Here is a 21,674-nt window from a genome sequence, read left to right as displayed (position 1 = left end):
CCCTACACTAATGAGAGAGTTAAAGGTCTATGGGAACACATCATTTGGTATATGGAATGCTGATCTGAACTATGATTATATTGCCCTACAAATAGTAGCCTGTTATTATTAGAGAAATGTGAATCAAAACTACAATGAGGTATCACCTCACATGGGACAGAATGTCATCATCAAAAAGCCTACAAACAATAAACCCTGGAGAGGGTGTGGTGAAAGGGAACACTCTTATTCTGTTGGTGGAAATGTAAATTGATACAGCCACTATGGAAGACAGTAGGAAGATTCCTTTAAAAACTAGGAATAAAATTACCGTATGATGCAACAATCCCACTACTGGGCATATAACCTGAGAAAACCATGATTCAAAAAGACACGTGTACCCCAGTATTCACTGCAGCACTATTTACATCAGCCAGGACATGGAAACAACCTAGATGTCCATCAACAAACAAATGGATAAAAGAAGTTGTGGTTCATACATACAATGGAATATTACTCATCCACAAAGAGAAATGAATTTGAGTCTGTTTTAGTGAGGTGGATGAACCTAGAGCCTGTTATACAGAGTGAAGTAAGTCAGAAAGAACAAAACAAATATCATATATTAATGGATATATATGGGATCTAGAAAAATGGTACTGATGAACCTATTTGCAGGTCAGGAATAGAGACACAGATGTAGAGAACAGAATTGTGGCCCCAACGAGGGAAGGAGCGGGTGGGACAAATTGAGAATAGCATTGATGTATGTATATTACCATATGAAAATATGGTAATGGAAGTCGCTGTATAACACAGGAAGCTCAACCTGGTGCTCTGTGATGACACAGAGAGGTGAGATGGGGGGATGGGTAGGAAGGTTCAAGAGGGAGGTGACATTTGTACACTTATGGCTGATGTACATTTTTGTATGGCAGAAACCAACACAACATTGTAAACCAATTATTTTGCAATTAAAAGTGTTTTAAAAAAAGAGCAGCCTGTTCAGTTGGATACAGTTTTGTGATACATTCTACATCAGACACCAGAAGAATGTTCTATTTTGTTTTCTGATTTTGGCAAGGCATTATATTTTCATACTGTGCAATCCTTGGGATAAGTAAGTCTTGTGAACATAAGTGGTGTTTCCGTGCAAAGACTCCTATTTCTATCTAAACGCTGGATCCTTTTACCTTTCCCTCCTCCTCTAATCCCTCTCCTCTCCTCTTCACCTCTTATCCCCCAGCAAACACATAAAACTAATTAGAATCAATGAGAGAAATCAGGTCTGGGGAAGAAATGGAGACAATTTATGCGCCTCTTGTTAATAATTGATTTAAGCAATAATTAGTTAAAAGGATGAGCATTGAACTTTTTACCCTTCTTTTCTCCCTGATTTTTCAATATTCTTCTCTTTCTGAGACGTGCAATATTAAGGTGTTAGGAGGGTATAATTAGTCTACTGTGTAGGGTGGAGTGGGGAGGATGGAAGTTAAAAGTTGGTAGACTAAGTTTCTTATTCAAAGATGAACTTCCTGGTGGCTTGGTCCTTAGTTGCCCTGTGCCTGACATTTGCTGACCATACTCTGCATTACCTACAACACAGAGATGCAATGAAGACAGATATAAATGGTTTTTGAGATCTTATGAAAAGAAGGTGCTTTGCAATAAACAGTTATCTTTAGTATTATCTCTTCTAGGTTTAGAGAATCTGATGCTTTGAAAGAGTTTCTCTCTGTCTTATTTCTGTTGGACCAGCCCCCTGGTGCCCCATTGAGAACCAGGGATCTTACCTCTTACCAATTCTTTTGTCCACATACATTTGACATCTTCATATATATGCTTTTTAGCCTCTCCAGAGCGTGAGTGCATATTTATGTATGTACCTAATTGCACACGTACATCAGCCTTACTGTGGAAGATATTTGAGGGCTTTATATCTCTTTTAACATTAATATTTCCTTTCTCTATGTTTTGCTGTAATGTGTGTGATTTAGCAAAAAACCTTCAGAGGACACCACGGCGCTTGCTCCCCTCTTTGGTCCACCATTAGAATCAGCTTTTGAGGAACAGAAGACAGAAGGTAGGAAAAACTCTGTGTATCTATGGATTTGTTTTTCTTTTCAATAAAGTATAACTTGTCTAGAGTAAATGTCTTTTGAGGCATGTTTTTGATGTATAACTAGATCTTCATGTGAAAGAATAGTTCTGATCTAGGTGTGTTATCAGCATGGGAGTTTAGTTTGCAGACCTCTTAGTATTTCAGGATTTGAAATTTTACCTCCAGAGGTAGCTAAGAGCTAACAAGTTCACTCTTCAACAAGTTCACTCTTCTTTCAATAAGAATTACTGAAAATCTGTACAACCCACTGGTCACGGAGTAGGTGGTTTATGAGCCAAACTGCTATCACTATGGAGCCAGACCTTCAAATTCCTAATCATAATCATTGTCATTGTGATCTAGCCTCTATGACCACATTTTCTCTCTTGTCCACCTCATCAGTGGAGGTGTCAATTGGACTGCTCACGGAACAGACACAGTTTGCAAACTCAAGACCCAGGAATGACCTTAAATCATTTAACAACTTAGAAAAAAGATGTTATGGGAGAAATATCATTTTGGCTGTTATTGTTGGATTTACCTACTAAATTTAATTCCTAGAATTAAATATTTTAACTTTTAAATATTAACCATTTTTGGATGGCTGTGAATAATGTATACCTTACTGACATAAACTCCTTATGAAAGGGATCTAACCTGTTCCTAAGATGTATGTAGGTCTAATGCATGGATCTCCAGCAGCTGTTTGATAACATGGAATGTTTTTTATAAAAAATCATTTAAGAACACTGTGATTGCGTATAATAAAATGTGATTTTTCTAAGACCCATTGGTGAAGGAGATTAAAGTGCTGAGGATGATAAGAATTAAAAGCATAATGAGTAGGCTCAGATAGTGACAAAAAGACTCCAAAGTATAGTAAATTAAACAAGATAGATTTTATTTCTGTTTCATGTAAACAGTCTCAAAGTACAAAATATAGGACTGGAAGGGGAGCTCTGCCATCCCCAGCATGTGACCTTCACTTCTGGGTGCAAGGGGGCTGCTCAAATTCTCATTATGTCCCAGTCAGAAGAAAGAAGTGTCGGGGAGGACCCATGGAACTCACTGCCAATTCTTGTAAGAGCAAAACCTGGAAGAGACACACACCACTTCCAGCCAGAGCCCTTCAGAAAGAATTTAGTGCCATCTGGCCAGCTAAGCTTTAACTGTAGCAGAAATGGAGAATGGATCCTGGGAGACAACTAGCAGGCAGCCACAACTGAGTATTTTTCAATCATGTAGTTAGGAAGTGAATAAGGAACATCCCTAAATACTCCTTCAGTGATTTAAAGGTCTGCAACTTAGAATCCATAAGGAAAGGGGACCCAGCATTAAGGTTGCTCAGTTGTCGTATTAACTCATCTGGGATCAGTCTCACTTTTACTGATATGTGTAGTAACTGAAGGTGGTTTGATTTGCTACGTTTGAATCTACCTATTAAAAAATTCCATCATATATGGAAACCTGATATACAAAATAGAAAACAGTTCTTAGAAATCAAAGTGGTATCCCACACTGAATCCATGGAAAAAACAAAATGCTGTGTCAGATCATTGGACAATGTATGCTTTCGTGTTAAAACAAAAGACAAAGCTAAGACCATCACTGAGGTCTGTGATAAAGAGGAAACACACAGTAAGCCTGGCCTGATTATGCTCTAGGTGCTTTCAGCCCCTGAAGTTCTGTAAAGTTCCAACCTTGGCATCAAGCATACTAGCTCTTCCACCTACTTTTCTTATCTACCCACTCTTACATTTTTGACTGATTCTTCTATAACTAGTTTACAAGGCCTGAGAGGAAAGTGCGTTTTTTGGAGTTAGGCATGCGTGCCTGGGACCAGACCTTAGCTCTTCTATGTTCACCACGTGTTACTGAGCACGTTGTTTAATCACTGTCATCTTTGGTTTCCTCAACATCAACCATGTGGTGGTATGGTGAGGACTGAAAAATCATAATAGCTATTGGCCTTGTGATAGGTATTTTGTGTACATTATATTTATATACATTACCTCCTTTAATACTTATACTAACTCTTAGAGATGGTTCTTACTATCTCTGCACTGAAGGAAGGGAAGCTCAGAGGTTACATGAATTGCCCAAGGTCTTAGTAGTTCGGTTCAGTTCAGTCGCTCAGTCGTGTCCAACTCTTTGCGACCCCATGGAGGCTGGATCAAATCCACATCCAACTAATTCCCAGCCTGTGTTTTACAACATAATGAATCACAGGCAGTACTTACAGAGACCCTGGCACATGAGAGATGATGAGAACTAGTGTATCACATTATTACCATAGCAACAAAAAAAGTCAGAAGGAAGAAACAAAAAATAGAAGAAATATTAGATTCATTGTCCTTAGGCCTAATACCAATTGCCCTGATTGACTTTAGATGTCTACATGCATGCATACTCTGTCCCATCCAACTCTTTGCAACTCTACGGACTGTAGCCTGCCAGGCTCCTCTGTCCAAGGGATTCTTTGGGCAAGAACACTGGAGTGAGTTGACAGTTCCTCCTCCCCTGATCTTCCCAACCCCAGGATCAAACCCACATCTCTTGTATCTCCTGCATCGGCAGGCAGGTTCTTTACCACTGAGCCAACAGGAAGCCCTTAGATGGCTAAACACTTGTTTATTTTTCTGGTTCTTTACACATGTTCACCATTTCTAAATAATTTCATTTCTCTTTATAATGTTGTAAAAGGCTTGTTTAAAGATCCCATAAGATCCTTTAAAGGTGAGAAGAACTGTACAGAATTCAGACATTTTCATTCTTGAAGCATATTCTTGGCAAACTTTAATAAACCAACTTAAAACAAATGTCCATGGGAATAATGCCTGTATTTTCAAGTGGGTGCCAGAAATGTATTGACATTTAGAATGTCCTTAAGTGACCCACCAGGAAAAGAATGCAGACACTCTGTTTTGCAAGTTTTTGTTTAGCTGTATGTCCACACACAGATACCCCATCTGCACACGGGCTCACACACACACACACAAACATGCACAGCCTGCTGTTTTTTCCATTCTCTGATTGAAGAGAATCAGGAACAACACATCTCTAAATTAATTTACTAGGACTGAGGCAAGGCAGAAATAATTTTGTAAAGCTCTACTTTAATTTGAAATTATAAGTTCTAAAATCAGGATGTTTCTTTTTTCAACTCACCCGGGGAAATTTTCTTTTTATGTTTCCAGTTCTTTTAGATCAGCCTGAGATATGGGGTTCAGGCCAACCAATTAATCCAAGCGTGGATTCGCCAAAGTTAACAAGGCCTTTTCCCACTGGAAGTAAGTTATGTGTCTGCTCTGTCTGGAAAAATAAGTGACTCATTTTACTGTCTGTCTACATAGTGAAATTAGGCAAGCCTTAGGAAGTCTACGTAAGCAACATTTGGACTGTTTAATATTAAGAAGAGATATTATTCTAATAAGCATTAGAGTTAAGGGGCCTAGGACAGTCGGTTGAGACAAGAATAATACAATAAAGTAAAATAAGTAACTTGGAACCATAGCTGCTTCTGTGTGACATCTCACAGGCTTATTCATTCATTTATTCAATAGGCTTATGTAGGCATGATAAGCAAGTGGACTAAAGACCCTGCTATGTTCTAGGCATGGGCTAGCGCACAACACAGAGCTAACCAGGACAGATAAGGTCCCTGCTTGTCCTACAGAACTACTGAGGCTTCAAAGGACAGAGAGGACACCTTGAGGGGAAAGAGTTTAACTGGAGAACAAGAGGAATGATGCCATATGGTGGAGAGAAGCTGAGACAGATCAGGGCACATTTATCTCAAAGCAGAGCCGTCAGCCCTGTTTAATTCCAGAATGCCCCTAACCTCTACTCCAGGTAACTGGGGAAAGAAGTCCTGAAGAAAAAGGAAACTCGTCAGATTTACCAGATACAGCAATGAAAGGAAAACATACATTTAAAAAATGAAAAAAAAAAAAAAAAAGAATACCTGTTGAAATTCTTAACTTTGCCCACAAAGTGACAGCCCAGTTCAAAAGGATGAGTCTCTGGGTTGGGCTGTAAGACAATACTTTTTCTAGCCCAGGGATTTTTTTCAGCTATAATTTCCACCAAAGGAATCTGTTCATTCTTCCTTGACCCAAATCATTTTGCTTTAGATTTCAAAAATATACCCAAATTCAAGACATTACTTTGAGAAATCTTTCCAGACTCTATCCAAGCTATAATATCCTGACTCTATTAAAAGCCCCTCACCCAGGCTGCTCTCATTTCCTTGACCACACTCTGGATTGCAGTTGCCTGGGACCACAATCTTCCTTCATTCAGTTGTAAATTCCTTGAGGGCAAAGGCTCATTGTTTTCAACCCCGTCCTTCATTCCTAGTACAGGTCACAGGACTTTGGTGGCTTTTGACACTTATAAAACAAAGGAATGAATGAATGAAATGATATTATTGTTGCTATTATCTGACTTTCTTTTGACAAATTCCTACCATAAAATGGAAGAATCTGAATGAGTCCTGCTTCAATCACTAAACTTTGAACTTAAAAAAAAAATATGGACTGCTAATAGTTATTCCTTTTCCAATAGCAGAATATGAATGAAAGCCCAAATCCTGCTTATCTGGGAATATTACATAACTTAGGGAGAAAGTGATCAGTAATGTATGGCTTCTCATCTCTTGGCAGCACCTCCACCACTGCCTCCAAAAAATGTACCAGCCACCCCACCCCGAACAGGCTCCCCCTTAACAGTTGGACCAGGTAAGCTTTATTTTTTCTGTCCTAGGATGGTGTGGCAATCAGCAGTGGCCCTGGACCTCAACATGCCTTTGATGTGTTGAAATCTATAGGCTAGACTAAACGTGAACATGCATTTAGTTTTACTTCCACTGCAGTTTACTATGTACACTTCTTTAAGTATCACTCCCAGGTTTCACAAAAAGGTTCACTTTCTCATTTTTTTCTCTGTATAATTTGGTTGAACAAAGGCCATGTTTATTTGTGAGATAAGAGAAATAAAAACTCAATATCAAAAGCCATTGTTTAATTGACATTTCACTTCATTGGACCTCATTTTAAATGACTGAAGAATTAAAAGTCTCAAGGCATAATTCGTATTTTTCTAAGAGCTGATAAGTTTTTATCTAGAATTAATATTGTGTAGTCCACAATAATAATAAAATGGGTCCTAGGATATGCAGCATACAGGTAAGCTTGGGTGGTGCAGGGTTTTTCCCAGTAGTCATTATTTATTACCCCATGGCAAAGCGATGTGTAAGGATGATGAAATATGGCAAGGAACTGCAGCATGCCTTTAGACAGATGACTTCTAAGGCATATTTTTGCCATCTATTAAAATCAATACTATGGAGTCCTACAATTTATAATGTACGTAGTCTTACTGGACTAGCAATTCAAAAGCAGTAATAGTTATTTTATGTGTCTGGGTCCTTAGAATGTAGTTCTTCATCACCTTTGGAATTCTATTGCAGCTTCATCCATAGCTATTTATGCAGTCTGGTGAGTTTGATAACTACAGAGGGGGTATTTATCAACAAGAGCAAATGCAAGACATAGTCACTGATGAAATTTATATTGATTCAGACCCAACAGAGAGTCATCCAGTGTGTCACAGGTAAAGGTGTTTACAAGTTCAAATCATTTTGGCCCCTTGTATTCTCATGAATATGTTAGAGATAAGTAAATCTACCAGCAGTGAAATTATAAATACTGTGGCCCAGGCAAACTGCTATCCCATTTATTTGTGGCCTTGAAACCTTGAAGGTTAACTTTTTTCAAATGTGAAAATATAAGAATACTAAGCCTACTCTTACAGCTAAAAAGTTATTTAAATGTAAAATGGCTCATGCCCTGCAATTATTTAGGTAACAATTTCTAATCTGAATAATCTTGGTTTAAAAAATGGTACAATTCCTCACATTTCAGTTATCAACTACTTCCTGCCAAGCTATAGAAGATAGTTTTAGTTTTCCTCTTGTTATTAGTAAGAATTAAAAAGGATAGCTAAAGCTAAAATGTAAGCAAAACAGACTTTTTATTTCATGAATTCATATATATATATATCAGTTATGCCTATGGTATTAACAGGTTAGACTTGATGAGAAAAGAAATTATAAAGGTTTCTTATAATTTTCTTCCTTATTAAATGGGTTTATATGTAACAATTCTTCTCAATATCCTATGTGTGTGGTGCGTGGGGTGTGTTTGTGTATATTTGTAAATATTCATGTGGGGATATCTCTTTAAATAATCTTTGTGCTGTGTTTCTGGTGTGTTCAAGGTGGAAGATATACAACTTCTAATGATGTGATAATTTTTTAAACTAACATATATTATCATTGGTTTCACCAAACACTTTCATTTAATATGCTAGAGTAAACAGTCTTCATCAAATATGAGGGTGATTTTCAGCCATCAGTTCTTTTTCTGTTGTGTCCTATGTATTTCATTAGGCCAGACTTTCCAAAGGGACCTCCCTTTTGAAATTTGCAGTTCCAGAGCCTATACACTTCTGAGAATGCCTTCTCAGAATGACCACACTTTGCTCTCTTCTGAGCAGCCCTGGAGGGCAGTTGCATGCTCAAGCTTCTGGTGATGGTAGATGCAGCCAAGTCAGATCACCTCACACAAGGGTAAATAATAGCAGAAAAGATAATGTTCAGAATATAGAGGCAGGGAACTCTCTCCTCCCCTTCAACTACAATCAAGATATTTTTCCATCATGAAATATGTCCAATTTGGCACCTCACAAGATAACCTATTTATCAGGCTTTGCCTCACCCCTCCCACTTCCTATACAAATAATTTTAACAAAGTCAATTAAATTTTAAAATCAACTACTTTAACCACAGGAAATGACCAATCAGCCACAGAGGTCAAAATTGAAAAGCTACCATCCATCAGTGATTTGGACAGCATTTTTGGCCCCGTGTTATCCCCCAAGTCTGTTGCTGTTAATGCTGAAGACAAGTGGGTCCATTTTTCTGACACATCCCCGGAACGTGTTACTCCAGAGTTGACTCCAAGGGAAAAGGTGGTGTCCCCACCAGCTGCCTCAGACAACCCAGCTGACTCCCCACCTCCGGGCCCCCCGGGTCCTCCTGGCCCCTCAGGACCTCCGGGTCCTCCTCGCAGTGTACCATCGCCGCTCAATTTAGAAGAAGTCCAGAAGAAAGTCGCTGAGCAGAACTTCATTAAAGATGATTACTTAGAAACAATCTCATCTCCTAAAGATTTTGGGTTGGGACAGAGAGCAACTCCGCCTCCCCCACCACCACCCACCTACAGGACTGTGGTCTCATCCCCCGGACCCGGCTCGGGCAGTGGTGCGGGGACCACCAGTGGTACGTCTTACTGTTTGCGTGTGCTTCGTGTGACCGGGAATGGCCGTGGCTGCTGCAGTGTGAGCAACACCCTCCTCCTGCCTGGCAGTTGGCTTTAGAGCTTCAGCCATCCCTCCTTTGGTGTGGGTGTCCTGTGCCCTGTGGCATGTCCTAGTCCATCGAATGCTCGCGGTCATAGTGCAAGTCTGTGGATGTGTCCTGCCCTGCACTCCTGACCCTTAGGAGTGCCCTTCCACCCTGCAGATAAGATCTCTATTTTTTAAAGAAAGCTGTGATGTCATTTTTAGAATTCAGGAAAGTTCTAGAAAGACAGGTTTCACAGAAAATGTGCTTCAAGTTAAATGTCTGATTTCCTCATCAGATGTCTCCACAGGGGCCCTAGTTGTTTTGTTTTGTTTTTTTAATTCTTCCACTTTATTGAAATATAACTGACAAAGTTATGAGATATTTACAGTGTACAATGTGATGATTTGATACACACATACGTTGTGAAATATTCTTCCCACCAAGTTAATACATCCATCACCTCACATACTTACCTTTTTTCTTTTTCTTTGACGAGAACATTTAAACTCTACTCTCTTGGCAAATTTCAATCATACAATACAGTGTTATCAACGATAATCACCGTGTTATACATTCGATCCTCAGACATTATTTGATTTATAAGCTTATAAATCTATATTTTTTCCAAAAGCCCTGATTTTTGTAGGTATATGTGTTTTCTATTTCTTTTTTTCTTTTAACTGGGGAAAACTATGTTAACTTCTCTAACTATTTCAGAGAAAAAGAAGTAGGATTTGAAAAGGAGATTTTAGAGGACAGCAAAAAAGAGGCTGCCTTATTGCATCTCCAGCCTAATCAGGCTGCCACTGAAACAAACTGCTCTCTGATGTCATCATTTGACAGGCTAGTCAGCCTATAAGGTCAGTTCTAAGTGTGGTGACAGGTGATGGAGCAGTTTGTCACAAATGTACCTTTTGGGACTCTACATGCAAATATTGACATGGAATCTGATTTTTTTTATTTTCCTGTTTGAAGCTTCATTTTGTATTCTCTAATGATGAAAGGATGGGAACTGCCATGCATACCCAGGAAAGATCACAATATTCCTAACGCATTCTTCTTCTGTATCACTCATTCCATTCGTGCTCCTGTTTGTCTACCAAGATCCTCTGGTGCCTGCTCTCTTGTTCCTGTCCTTTTTGTTAGGTACCTTCTCAGGGGTGTCAAGGGCTATTTGTTTTTTATTTGCTTTGAAAGAGGTGACCAAGTTTAAATTATTCAAATCTACTAAGAGACACCAAGGAAATATGTTTGTCTCTGTTCTAATAGTCATCATTGCTTCTGCTTTCAAGGGCACATCTTTCAGTGTTTGCTCTGCATTTGCAAATTGCTCTGAGCTTTAAAGTGAGAGCATCCAAGCTAATCAAGGAGAGGACTGGAGAATCTTCTGTACTGTACACAAAATCAGTGTTTTGTATCACAGGTGTTCCCCTCCTTCACCAGAAAGGGAAAACAGTTCAATAATCAAATTTAAGTTTGAAAAACTGTGCTAAAACAAAATCATCAGGTTTCTTTACCTAGGTCCTAGGGAGCCTTTATTTATCCAATAAGAACAACAGCTATAGTTTCTTTTCCCAGCTTCATGCTAAGAACTTTATGCACATCATTTCATTTTTACAACAACCTCATGAGGTGAATACTCTTATTTCCCCCATTTTACAGATATGAAAACTGAGGCTCATGGATGTTTAGTAATTTGCCTAAGTTTACATTGCTAGAGGTGATAGACTTGGTATTCATTCTCAGGTCTATCTGATCCCAGGCCTGTGTTCTTAACCACTATGCCCTCCAGGAGCCCTTGCAAGGTTTAGTGACAAAATATCACGAACTTATCTGACCCTGACATGCACCTGTATTACACACTGTCATCAAGATCGCCAAAAGTCTTTTCTCCAAGCCTACTGCTTTGTGCTCCTTTCTGTGTTTCTGGGGGTTAGATCCCCACCTCCATCCTCTGTTTCTTTTTTAGATCTTTTGGGGGTGATATAAGGGTCCTTACCTAACTGTAAAGATAATAAAGGGCCTCTAAGTAAAGACTCCAGTCCAGACCTCAGCCCAAAAGATGCTGGTTGTCCTCTGTCAAAGAGAGACATGTTTCCGCTGTCTTGAATGGGACTCTTTCCTGGGCCAGGCTCTGAGTCTTCTGAAAGTGCTTTTCAAGGAACAAGACCTTCTCTCCAGTGGCCTGGTCACTATACTCTACCCAAAGTAAACACCTTTAGTTGGGGGAGGGGAGGACAGGACAACTGTTACTCGCCAGGCTCCTCAAGCACCTTCTACAAGGTTCTGGGATATACTTGATTAATTGAATTGATCACTGATTTAATGAATAAATAGAGTAGCTCTAGCTTTCTTTTTGGAATCCTTGGCAATTTTGTTGTCATTTTCATGTTTAACTTCCATATTCTTACTTAAAGTTACTTGAAAGTATTACCAGTAAAGACTATTGGTTCTTAATAATTGAGCTGGAAAATACTATACTTTGCTAATATTAAAGAATTGAATTTCTAAGTGGAAAACCAAACTGGGCCAGTGAAACTCATGAATAAATAAAACTGTGCACCATTATTTCCTTAATTAAGTCCCAGTTTATTTGCTCATTAAACTTTTATTGATGAAATGTACACAGATTGGCAGAAATATAAACTTAGGATTGAAACAATAGGATATGGTCTCATGTTTTAAAGATTAGTAATGCTTATCATTATCTGCTTTTTATAACAGCCTGCTGGGAATAACTTTTCCTGTGTATCTCAAACTGTATACCTACATTAAAAATTTCATTCACAGCAAGATGACTGTCACTGACCAAGTTTAGACAGTACTTGTGGATCGGAATAGTTACCTGCTGTTGAAAAAGTTGCAAGTTAAGAATTTGCTTCAAGAACTTTAATTTCCTTATGGCAAAGATTTAAAATACATAGTTTGGCCAGAATATTGCTTTACTGGAATGCAGACACTGATTCTTGGCAAAGACTATCTCTTCTCCTGTGTGGGCTGTGTGCCCAGGGGATGGAATGGAAAAAGTGTTTCCTTGGCCTGTAGCAATTTTGGAGACCAGGGAAAGAGAAGTGTTAGTAAAGATAGAATGTTCAACATTTCCCAACTGGGGAAAGTAAACCCATATTAAAAGATGCTAAACACAAACAGACACACCCCACACATCCATAAACAAATGAATTTGAACTACCTGGGGTTGAATCAAACAAATATATTTCCTAACTACAAGTTTTTTTAGAGCAGCAATGTCCAAAATGGAAGCCTTTAAGCATATGTGGCTATTTTAATCTTAATGGCAATTAATTAAAATTAAAAATCAATTATTCAGATGCAGGAGCCACAGTTCAGTACTCAGTGGGCACATGTGACTAATGACTATCTTATTGGACAGCACTTATTCCAGAACATTTTCATCATTGCAGAAAACTCCATTGACCCATACTGTTTTAGGGCTTTTGATGTGCCAATTTCCTAAAAAGAACCATAGTATGAAAACTTTCCCACATGTGTTTAATACTTTTGTCAAAGAAATAGTATAATTGTGTCCTAAGAAACACAAGTTGGGAAAGAATAATTCTTTACATATTTCAAAGTACATATATTTTCATTCATTTGATTCTCCCCCATAACATTGTGATATACTAGCCTCATTTTACAGATCAGGAAATGGAAGCTCAAAGGCAGGACTTGGCCACAGCTACAAAGCAATAAATAGCAAAGTCAATATCTGTCTGACCTCAGATTTGTTGGATTCCAGTGATCACTTCTCCCCAGCTGCCCCCCCACCGACCCCACAACACACACACCCCCACCCCCCACACATAAACAAAAAGAAATGAAAGTTGGAGCCATTGTTTTACGGTCCTCAGGAGTTACCAAAGAAACTATGATGGGATTTCAGGTTGAAAGCAGCAGGTGGATCGAGAGCATGTCAGTGGTTGCCAACTTTTTGAATTCACAAATTCAAATGTACATGTGATTTTTAAAGCTAAACAATGTTGTCCAATTAGTTTCTAGCATTGTCTTGGAAATAAACACTGCTTGAAGGGGAAATGAAAGTAGAATTGAAGATTGAAGAATAAGGGTAGAGATGTTCAAATAACCCTCTTTACTCTTTCAGTACAAAATAATTGTGTAATCTCACAACATCGTGTGAGGCCTTAGTTCAATTATTAAATACTCCGTAGGCCCAAACTACCCTCTGCTGTCAAGCAGGGTTTTGCTTTTTAAAACTCCCTTGGTGTTGTCTAACTGCATAACAAATCAATGAGATCAATTCAGTAAAGAAAAAGTAAGTTAAACAGGGTACTCCAAAAGGAAAACACAGCCAGTTAACTAGCCACTTTTTTCTTCGCTTTTAGTTGTATCTGTATCAAAAGCACAAATTTTACCATCATCAACAACTGCCTTCCATTTGTGTAGTATTTTATGACTTGGTAATACTTAAATAAACATTTTCCATTTCAATTGTTGCAACTGCCTTGTAAGGTAGAAACATGTCCTGTATTTTAAAACATGAAGCTCAGGTTCAGAGAAGTCAACTTCTTATAGTTGATAGGAGGTGGGCAGAGCCAGAGCTCAGGTCATCTGACTTTTCGTCAGTTTCTTTAGTATTTCATACTGCCTCCATGATAACTTGTTACCATTTTTCCAAGAATTACTGAAACTGGATTTTTTTTTAATTTATTTTTTTTAATTTAATTTTATTTTTAAACTTTACATAACTGTATTAGTTTTGCCAAATATCAAAATGAAACTGGATTTTAAAATTTCCCTTCTGGAACTTGTAGGAAAAAGATAAGCAGCTGACCTTTTCCTGGGATTGACTCAGAAGACCATTTCTTGGAAATAGACCCCTGGATAGACATTTTGACCCAACCCCCATGACTTGGTTTTCCAGCAAAACAGAACCCCCAAAACAGTTCTATAAAACTTCCAGACAAAAACTTTGCTGTGTTAACATTTATTTCCCATCTCTTTGCTGTCACTTCTGAAAACATCCTAGGTGTAAAGAAAACTTTGTCGTGGGACCTGTTGAAATATCCCCTATTCTTTTATTCAAGAGAAGATCATCAAAAGACTAAGGATATTTATATTGAGAGAAAAGTGCAGTCAGCCCATGCAAAAAGAAGACCAGGCTTTGTGCAAAATGTGGGGCTACATTATATAGGCCACCACCTATAGCTACAAGATACTACATTTAAAAACTCAGACTTTGTAGTTAAATAGGCCATTTGAACTATATGGCATTGATCAAGTTATTGAATATCTCTGAGCCTTACTTTCCACTGAGATAGTAGAAGTACTTTCCTTCAAAGCTTATTGTGGGGATAAAATAAGATAATGCACGTAAAATGTGTAGCATAGATACTGGCCCAACAAAATAAAAAGTGAGAATACAGTTAAAAGTTGGTAGTGGTAACTAGGAAGTATTGGTAGGATGGGTGGTAATTAGTATGGTTTCACACTAATGTAATTACACTTACAATAAACCACACAGATAAACACAACAAACTCAAGATTTCAAACTGCTTTAAACAGAGGAACAAGGCTTTCACCCCCAAGGACTCTCCTAAGTTGGAAGCAGATCCTGAGATGATGAGCTTTGATGGTTAAAGTTTCCTGAAAATCTGAAAATTCAAAGATTCAAATTTCAAAGTTCCTTGAAAATCTGGTCTAGGATTCTCCAGAGAGCAGAGTTTTGTGGTGTGTTGGAGGGGAGGTCGGCGGGGAGGGGGAGACATTTTCTTTGGGCAGAATTTCTTGGAATTTTCTTGGAGTAATTTGATACCTGTGCTTCTAACCAATGTGAAAAAGCCTCAGGAGTAGCTGGAACTTCTCTGACTGAACAAGAACCATTTGGAATATTGATTTGACTTCCTTAAGTAGTTTTCCCGTATATCCTGGACATATGCTGAAGATAGGCCAACCCCTAAGTCTAGAGACCTCTCTGGTGTGCTCAGCAGCGTGCATGCCAACCTCTGTGTGTCCTCTGTGTTTCTCTTGTTTGTCATTGACAGCCAGAAAAGTAAATCCAAGAGACTCTTAAAAATCATCACAAAAATCGTCACAGGCAACCTCTACACAAACAGGTTCCTAAGCAGCCTCCTTTAAAAACTAAAATCCTCTAAATCCAATGTGTTTCTGTTAAGATTCCACAGACAAAGTACGCTCACAATAGCTAATGTACTTTATTATATTTTGTTCTTTGCTTACCATCAAGGGTTTGCTTACATGTATGAAGTTACTACTCATATCGTAAAGCACAGTAAGAAGGATAATTCTCTTCTACATGTTTTACAGATATATAAAAGTATTTATATACATAACACATATTTATACACACACACACACAAACACACACACACACACACACACATGGACTTTCCAGGTGGCACTTAGTGGCAAAAAACCCGCCTGCCAGTACAGGAGACAAAAGAGACGTGGGTTCAATCCCTGGGCAGGAAGATCCCCTGGAGGAGGGCATGGCCACCCACTCAAGTATTCTTGCCTGGAGAATCCCATGGACAGAGGAGCCTGGTGGGCTACAGTCCATAGGGTCACAAAAATTCAAACACGACTTTTGCACACATATATACATATAATGTGAAAAATCTTTTTTCTTCAAGTTCTAACCTCCGTTTTCATCTTGGACATAAATTCTGAATATGTAAAGATCAAGAAAATTTATCATAAGTTTCATATGTATCATGATCAGAATGAAAGCTACCCACTCACCCAGCCAAAAGAGTATTGAGTATATATTTTCTGTCACAGGGAGTTATAAAAGGATTTACCTTTCACTGGGTGTCATATGACAACAAAAGGCAATGAGCTTCAGCTTCAGCCATCAACCATAGTTCAACTGAGTGATTTTTTTTCTTTATTGAAAAAAAAGAAACCCAAACCCCATGTGCTACAGTGTTGACTGTATTAACTGCTGAGGTGAAGAACGTGTTGGTGATTAACACTGTACTGTGGGAATGGAAAGGTGGGATCAAATGATAACAGCTCTTGGACCACCTGTGTCTCTAGCCTTTTTTAATACCAGCTTGTTTTTCAGGTGCATCATCCCCTGCTCGGCCAGCCACCCCCTTGGTTCCTTGCAGCAGCACGACCCCACCTCCACCTCCTCCCCGGCCTCCGTCTCGGCCAAAGCTACCTCCAGGGAAGCCTGGCGTTGGAGATGTGGTATGTTCCCTTCTGCCTGTCCCGCTCAGAAGCATACAGTGGGAATGACAGAGTCCAAATGCCTGAACATGGGTCATCTCAACTCCAGGTCTAAGCCTTACAGCGCCTGCACCAATGGCCCTGACAGCCGAAATCTGAAACTCACTGCAGTCAGAGTGTGTATTTCAATTGCCCTCAAATCTTCACCATCATTCAAGCCACAGCCTAAAGTAGTAGGAACAGGATCGTGGGGTCTTCAGTTCTACCCCAGTGGGTTTGATGAAAATTAAGATAATAATACTCAATTGTCCTAAATCCTTTGGAATGGGAGGTGTTTCCTTTCACCATATTTTTCTGATTTTGGAAGACTCCTAGAGAGGATAAGTCCAGATTTCTGACCCCAGACTACAGAGAAGTTATTGGTGGTATACACACTTGGCTCAATGAATTTTTTTGGAAGTTTTTTGGAAGTTTTGCATCATGTTTTAAGGGGAGGGGTGGAAAACATTCTGTGTGAACAATTAAGAGATTCTGGCAGAGGTAAATTTCTTTGGAATTCACATACAGGAGTCACAGGGTAATAATGATGTCCCTGACATCTGGTTTAGCCAGCATACTACAGTATTTTGTATTCAGATATCTTTCAGTAGGTATAAGCTCTCACTTTATGTTACTTACTTAGTGCCTAAGGGCGTGTGAGTCCACCATCCTGAAACATCACTGACCACATCCCAGATCTCGGCTTCTCTTAATGTGATATATCTGTTGAGTGTAGCCCATTATAGTTTGTTTCCTCTGGCTCCATCCACAAGCTCTTGTACAGATATAATCAATTTCAATGAAAAAATGGTACCACCTGTCCTCTTTTAAGAACCTGAGTTGTCATACCTGGAGCTGGGAGATATTAAAAATATGATAGGAAGACCTGTGAATCTAACTTTCCATTTCTTTTCTTCTCCCTGCAGCCCCGACCTTTCAGCCCTCCCATCCATTCTTCCAGCCCTCCTCCGATAGCACCCCTAGCCCGGGCTGAAAGCACTTCTTCAATATCATCTACCAATTCCTTGAGTGCGGCCACCACTCCCACAGTTGGTAAAAATTATCTCCTCTATTTTAATCCATTTGTGGTTTTGACTGGCTATTTTTTTTATGATCTGAAAACCCTAACACCTTATGTTTCTGGTCAAAATTGTTTTGCTGTGTGTTTTGCTACTATCATCTGACTCTTCTTTTAAAAGCACCTTCTCAGCAAAGAAGGCAAATGCTTTAGCTAAGCAGATAAGCAAGTAAAAGAATGTGGAATTCTCTTATTCTGTCTCTATACAGATGTATTCATGAAAGTAAAGAAGAAATCATCAAATAAGATCTTGTAATTTAGATATTATTTAGATATCTTTGAGAGGGGAATGTTTATTTAAATTCCAACCATGTAACCCATCAGAAATAACAAGATTTAGAACTTTTCTTTTCTTGAAGCTTTCATTTCTTCATCACCTTGGTTCTGCTTATGTTGACAGATGGTATAAACACGGGCATTGTGGGACTCGAGAAAATGTTTTGACATTTTTTCTAGTGCTTTTCAGTGATGTGTGGTCAATTTTCCCCAAGAAATAAGTCATTGCTGGCATTTTCAGTAAATGCCTTTGTGCCTCTTTCCTTATGGTGTGATGAAAGTGAAGAGTTGAGAATGACTGCTCAGCTGGATGGTTTTCCCAGGTTTAAATGCCTCATTTTGCCTGGAGCATCTTCCCTCTTCCCAAGGCTGGTCTCTGTCTACCCACTTCCTCACCTTCCTCAGCTCCTGCTGCCTCTCTCATGTTTGCATGGTATCTCTGACCTGGACTTTTCCATTCCATTTTTGCCCCTTGTCTTCCTTTATTGTCTGAATGCCCTCCAAGTCTCCCATATTAAGTCTCCCATATTATAAACCAGCTGGCCCATGCTGCATTGCTTGGGAGAATCATTAACCAACGCTGAATAAATTCCTGCTGCTACTTGCCAAAGAACAGCATGCTACAGAGTTGTCCGTGTGAGAAGTACTTTGATCAAAGCCTGAAGCTCTTCTGGAGAAGAAATCCCTCTTTTCCTAGGGAAATAAGTTAAGATGTGCCTCTTAGGCCCCTAAAGAGAATTTCAACCTTATCACCTGCTTCATATTTTTAATCAGACCATCCCCAAAGAATTCTTCAAATTTGGTGAAAATACAGCCTCCTATCCAATTTTATAGGATTTATTAACAGACAGATATTTAACATGATTTATATAGTCAAGTCTATTCTTTATCTGCATCGTCAGTTGGGGTAATTCAGGGCTTCCTATTTTTAGATGCCTATTAGCTAGTTTCCTTCTGGGTTTTGTTGTTGTTACTGTTTTTTTTGTTGTTGTTGTTTTTAATTTTATTTTATTTTTAAATTTTACATAATTGTATAGTTTTGCCAAATATCAAAATGAATCCGCCACAGGTATACATGTGTTCCCCATCCCGAACCCTCCTCCCTCCTCCCTCCCCACACCATCCCTCTGGATCGTCCCAGTGCACCAGCCCCAAGCATCCGTTTTGTTTTTTTCTGTAACTTCCACCCTTACTTTTGCGCTCTCTTTAATGCTCTTGATCACTACAGCCATTTCCCTCACTCCTGCTCCGTTGGTTTTCTGTTGTTTTTGCCTCAAGGTCATTTGTTCTACTCACTCCCTGTGATTTTCCTGGTTGTTCAGAGAGAAAAGTAACGATGATAAACTGTCATTCAGAGAGTAGACCTTAAGCGACCTCAGTTGACTGTCTAACCTATTCCTTCAACTCACTGAGATTCACAGAGAAAATGGTGCACAGAGCGTTTGACCTGTGGCTGTGTTCTGTATCATGTGTTTTTATGCTCTCTGCTGCAGAAACCCTAGAACCTGGCCAATGACTGTGATCCTCAACACAGCTAGTACATATTCTTTCAAGATGAGCCATACAGGGGCTAAAAACAGAAAGGAAAAAAAAAAAAAAAAAAAAAAGACCGCCTAAGAGGCTAGTCACATTGCTTCATTGCTGAGAAGCATTCTGATTTAATCTCTTCAGCTCTGTTTTTCATATTTGGTTTTCATCTCCCTCGCTCTCTTGTTCTTTATTTCCTGTGGCTGTGGGTCACCTGACAGCCACTTCTCTCTGAAGTAAATGTGTTGTCAGTGACCACCCAGCAGCACCCTGTGTAATGTTGTTTATCTCTCTTTGAAGAGGTTGTTCTTTGGCTGTTTAGCACCAAGGGGCTGACTGTTCATGACTTGACTTGGTACGTCAACTTAAGAAAGTCAGATGGCTTGGGGGAAATGAAGAATTTCAGCAGCAAATTCTTGACTTCAGTGGCACAACATTTCCCTCCCTCCACCATGATACTTTCTTGACATTTTTATGACACTTGTGCCAGAACAGGGACAAGTGTGGCAAAAACTGGATACTTATTATTTGTACTTGCTTAGTACAAAGTTTAATATAATTCAAGGACTAAATTTTTAAAGGCATGTCTGATCTTCCTACAATTCATCTAAGAATACGCCCCTAGCAAGACATTGGACATAAAATCTTTTTCATGAGATCTATGATTATAAATTAGTAAAACTGATGCCACACCTGAAAATAGGACTTTCTATTTTCTGTTCACTTTCTATTTTGAATGTGAATAAGTCACATTGAAATAATGAAGTGTTCCTTTGTAATTGTACTTCACTGAATTTAGGATACCTTCAATTAGAAGCTGCGCTATTATTTTATATATGACTGAGAAAGGGAAGCAAAGCTGCCTCATGAGTTAAGGTGCAATACTTTCTTATCATACTGATTTTAAGATCCATCCTAATTTCAGAGAGGTTAAAAAGTGCACATATTAGCATGAATGAAATACAATAAACCCCTTTTGTACTGAAAAAAAAAAAAAGCTCACAGGATCTTCACTCTTTGATATGGTAGGGAGGGAAAGTCTGGTTAAAATATTTAAAGAAAATATTTAAAGGTATTCTATTATAAGAACCAGACTTTTAGACTTTTAGAGATAGAGATAAACAAGGAATTATCTCTAATTGTAAATATCCAATTTATTATTTGCTTCTTATTTCTATGTGTGATAGTCATTTTTTAGATGTTTGCAAAACCTTCCTTTGCAATCTACCCCAATGCAAAATACAATGATAAAGACAATTTGTCTTCATTGTTAAATTCATTATTAATTATGTTTCTTCAACTGTTCATTATGCATTTTTAATTACATCTTTAACATCCCAGGAATCAATAATGAATGAAAAGTAATCCTTTATGGGCATCAGATGGACTTTGATGCTTCCTTTGGTATAGAACTTGAAGCAAAAGTGATTTGTATTCAATACAGAAGTATTAACCATAGAATCTAAAACTTAAAACATTTCCTCTAAGCTTTTGTCTCTCCAGGCTGGGTGGAAATTCTGACTTAAATAAGCTTTTTAAAAAACATATCTGTGTTAACATCAATTGTTCTGCACAAAAGGAAAGACCCTTAGAGACAGGTATTCCTGATCCCGATTTTAAATTCCCACACTTAATTTTCTTATTTTTCCCCTTTTTTTTTGGAAAAGCCTATCTCCAATACTGGCTTCCCCATCTCGGATCAACTGGGGACAGTTCCCCTGGTTAGCTCTTAACAAAATTTTTCTTCTTTACTTAATCTGATTGTTGCCCTTATTTAAATCAAGCACAGAGCTATCCAACCACCCATTTTTTAAATTATCTGATTTAGAATTTTTTTTCTAAGTCCTCATTGTCCATAACCATAATAAAAAAAATGATAAGCATACTGTTCAACCTTTTTTTTTTTTTTTTTGCTGTTCAACCTTTATAAACTATTCTTTTGTAACTTCAGCTCAAAGAAAAAGATGGCAGTCTTGGTGTCTCCTCATTTTAAGGAGATTGTAAATAAAACATCAGTTTTTCAAAAGAAAATTCTCCACCATTCCTCATTCTCTCACCATTCCTAGTAGGTAGGAAAGGGCACTGTTACAGTCAGT

The 21,674-nt window shown here is 38.5% G+C and overlaps 1 protein-coding gene across 1 annotated transcript in view; it reads left to right on the top strand.

Annotated features, from left to right (window-relative positions):
- SGIP1 (SH3GL interacting endocytic adaptor 1) overlaps positions 1-21,674 on the top strand; it is a 236,717-nt gene that overhangs the window by 153,319 nt on the left and 61,724 nt on the right. Inside the window, exons 12-17 of the mRNA XM_055585555.1 lie at positions 1,977-2,062; positions 5,278-5,370; positions 6,745-6,819; positions 8,931-9,422; positions 16,552-16,679; positions 17,624-17,750. Coding sequence (XP_055441530.1) covers positions 1,977-2,062; positions 5,278-5,370; positions 6,745-6,819; positions 8,931-9,422; positions 16,552-16,679; positions 17,624-17,750 — 1,001 coding nt within the window. The remainder of the gene's footprint in view (positions 1-1,976; positions 2,063-5,277; positions 5,371-6,744; positions 6,820-8,930; positions 9,423-16,551; positions 16,680-17,623; positions 17,751-21,674) is intronic.

The sequence above is a fragment of the Bubalus kerabau genome, chromosome 6 (genome assembly GCF_029407905.1).
Source record: "Bubalus kerabau isolate K-KA32 ecotype Philippines breed swamp buffalo chromosome 6, PCC_UOA_SB_1v2, whole genome shotgun sequence".
Classification (NCBI taxonomy): Eukaryota; Metazoa; Chordata; class Mammalia; order Artiodactyla; family Bovidae; genus Bubalus; species Bubalus kerabau.
The sequence above is the reverse complement of the archived record's forward strand: the minus strand, read 5'-3'. Positions and strand labels throughout refer to the sequence as shown.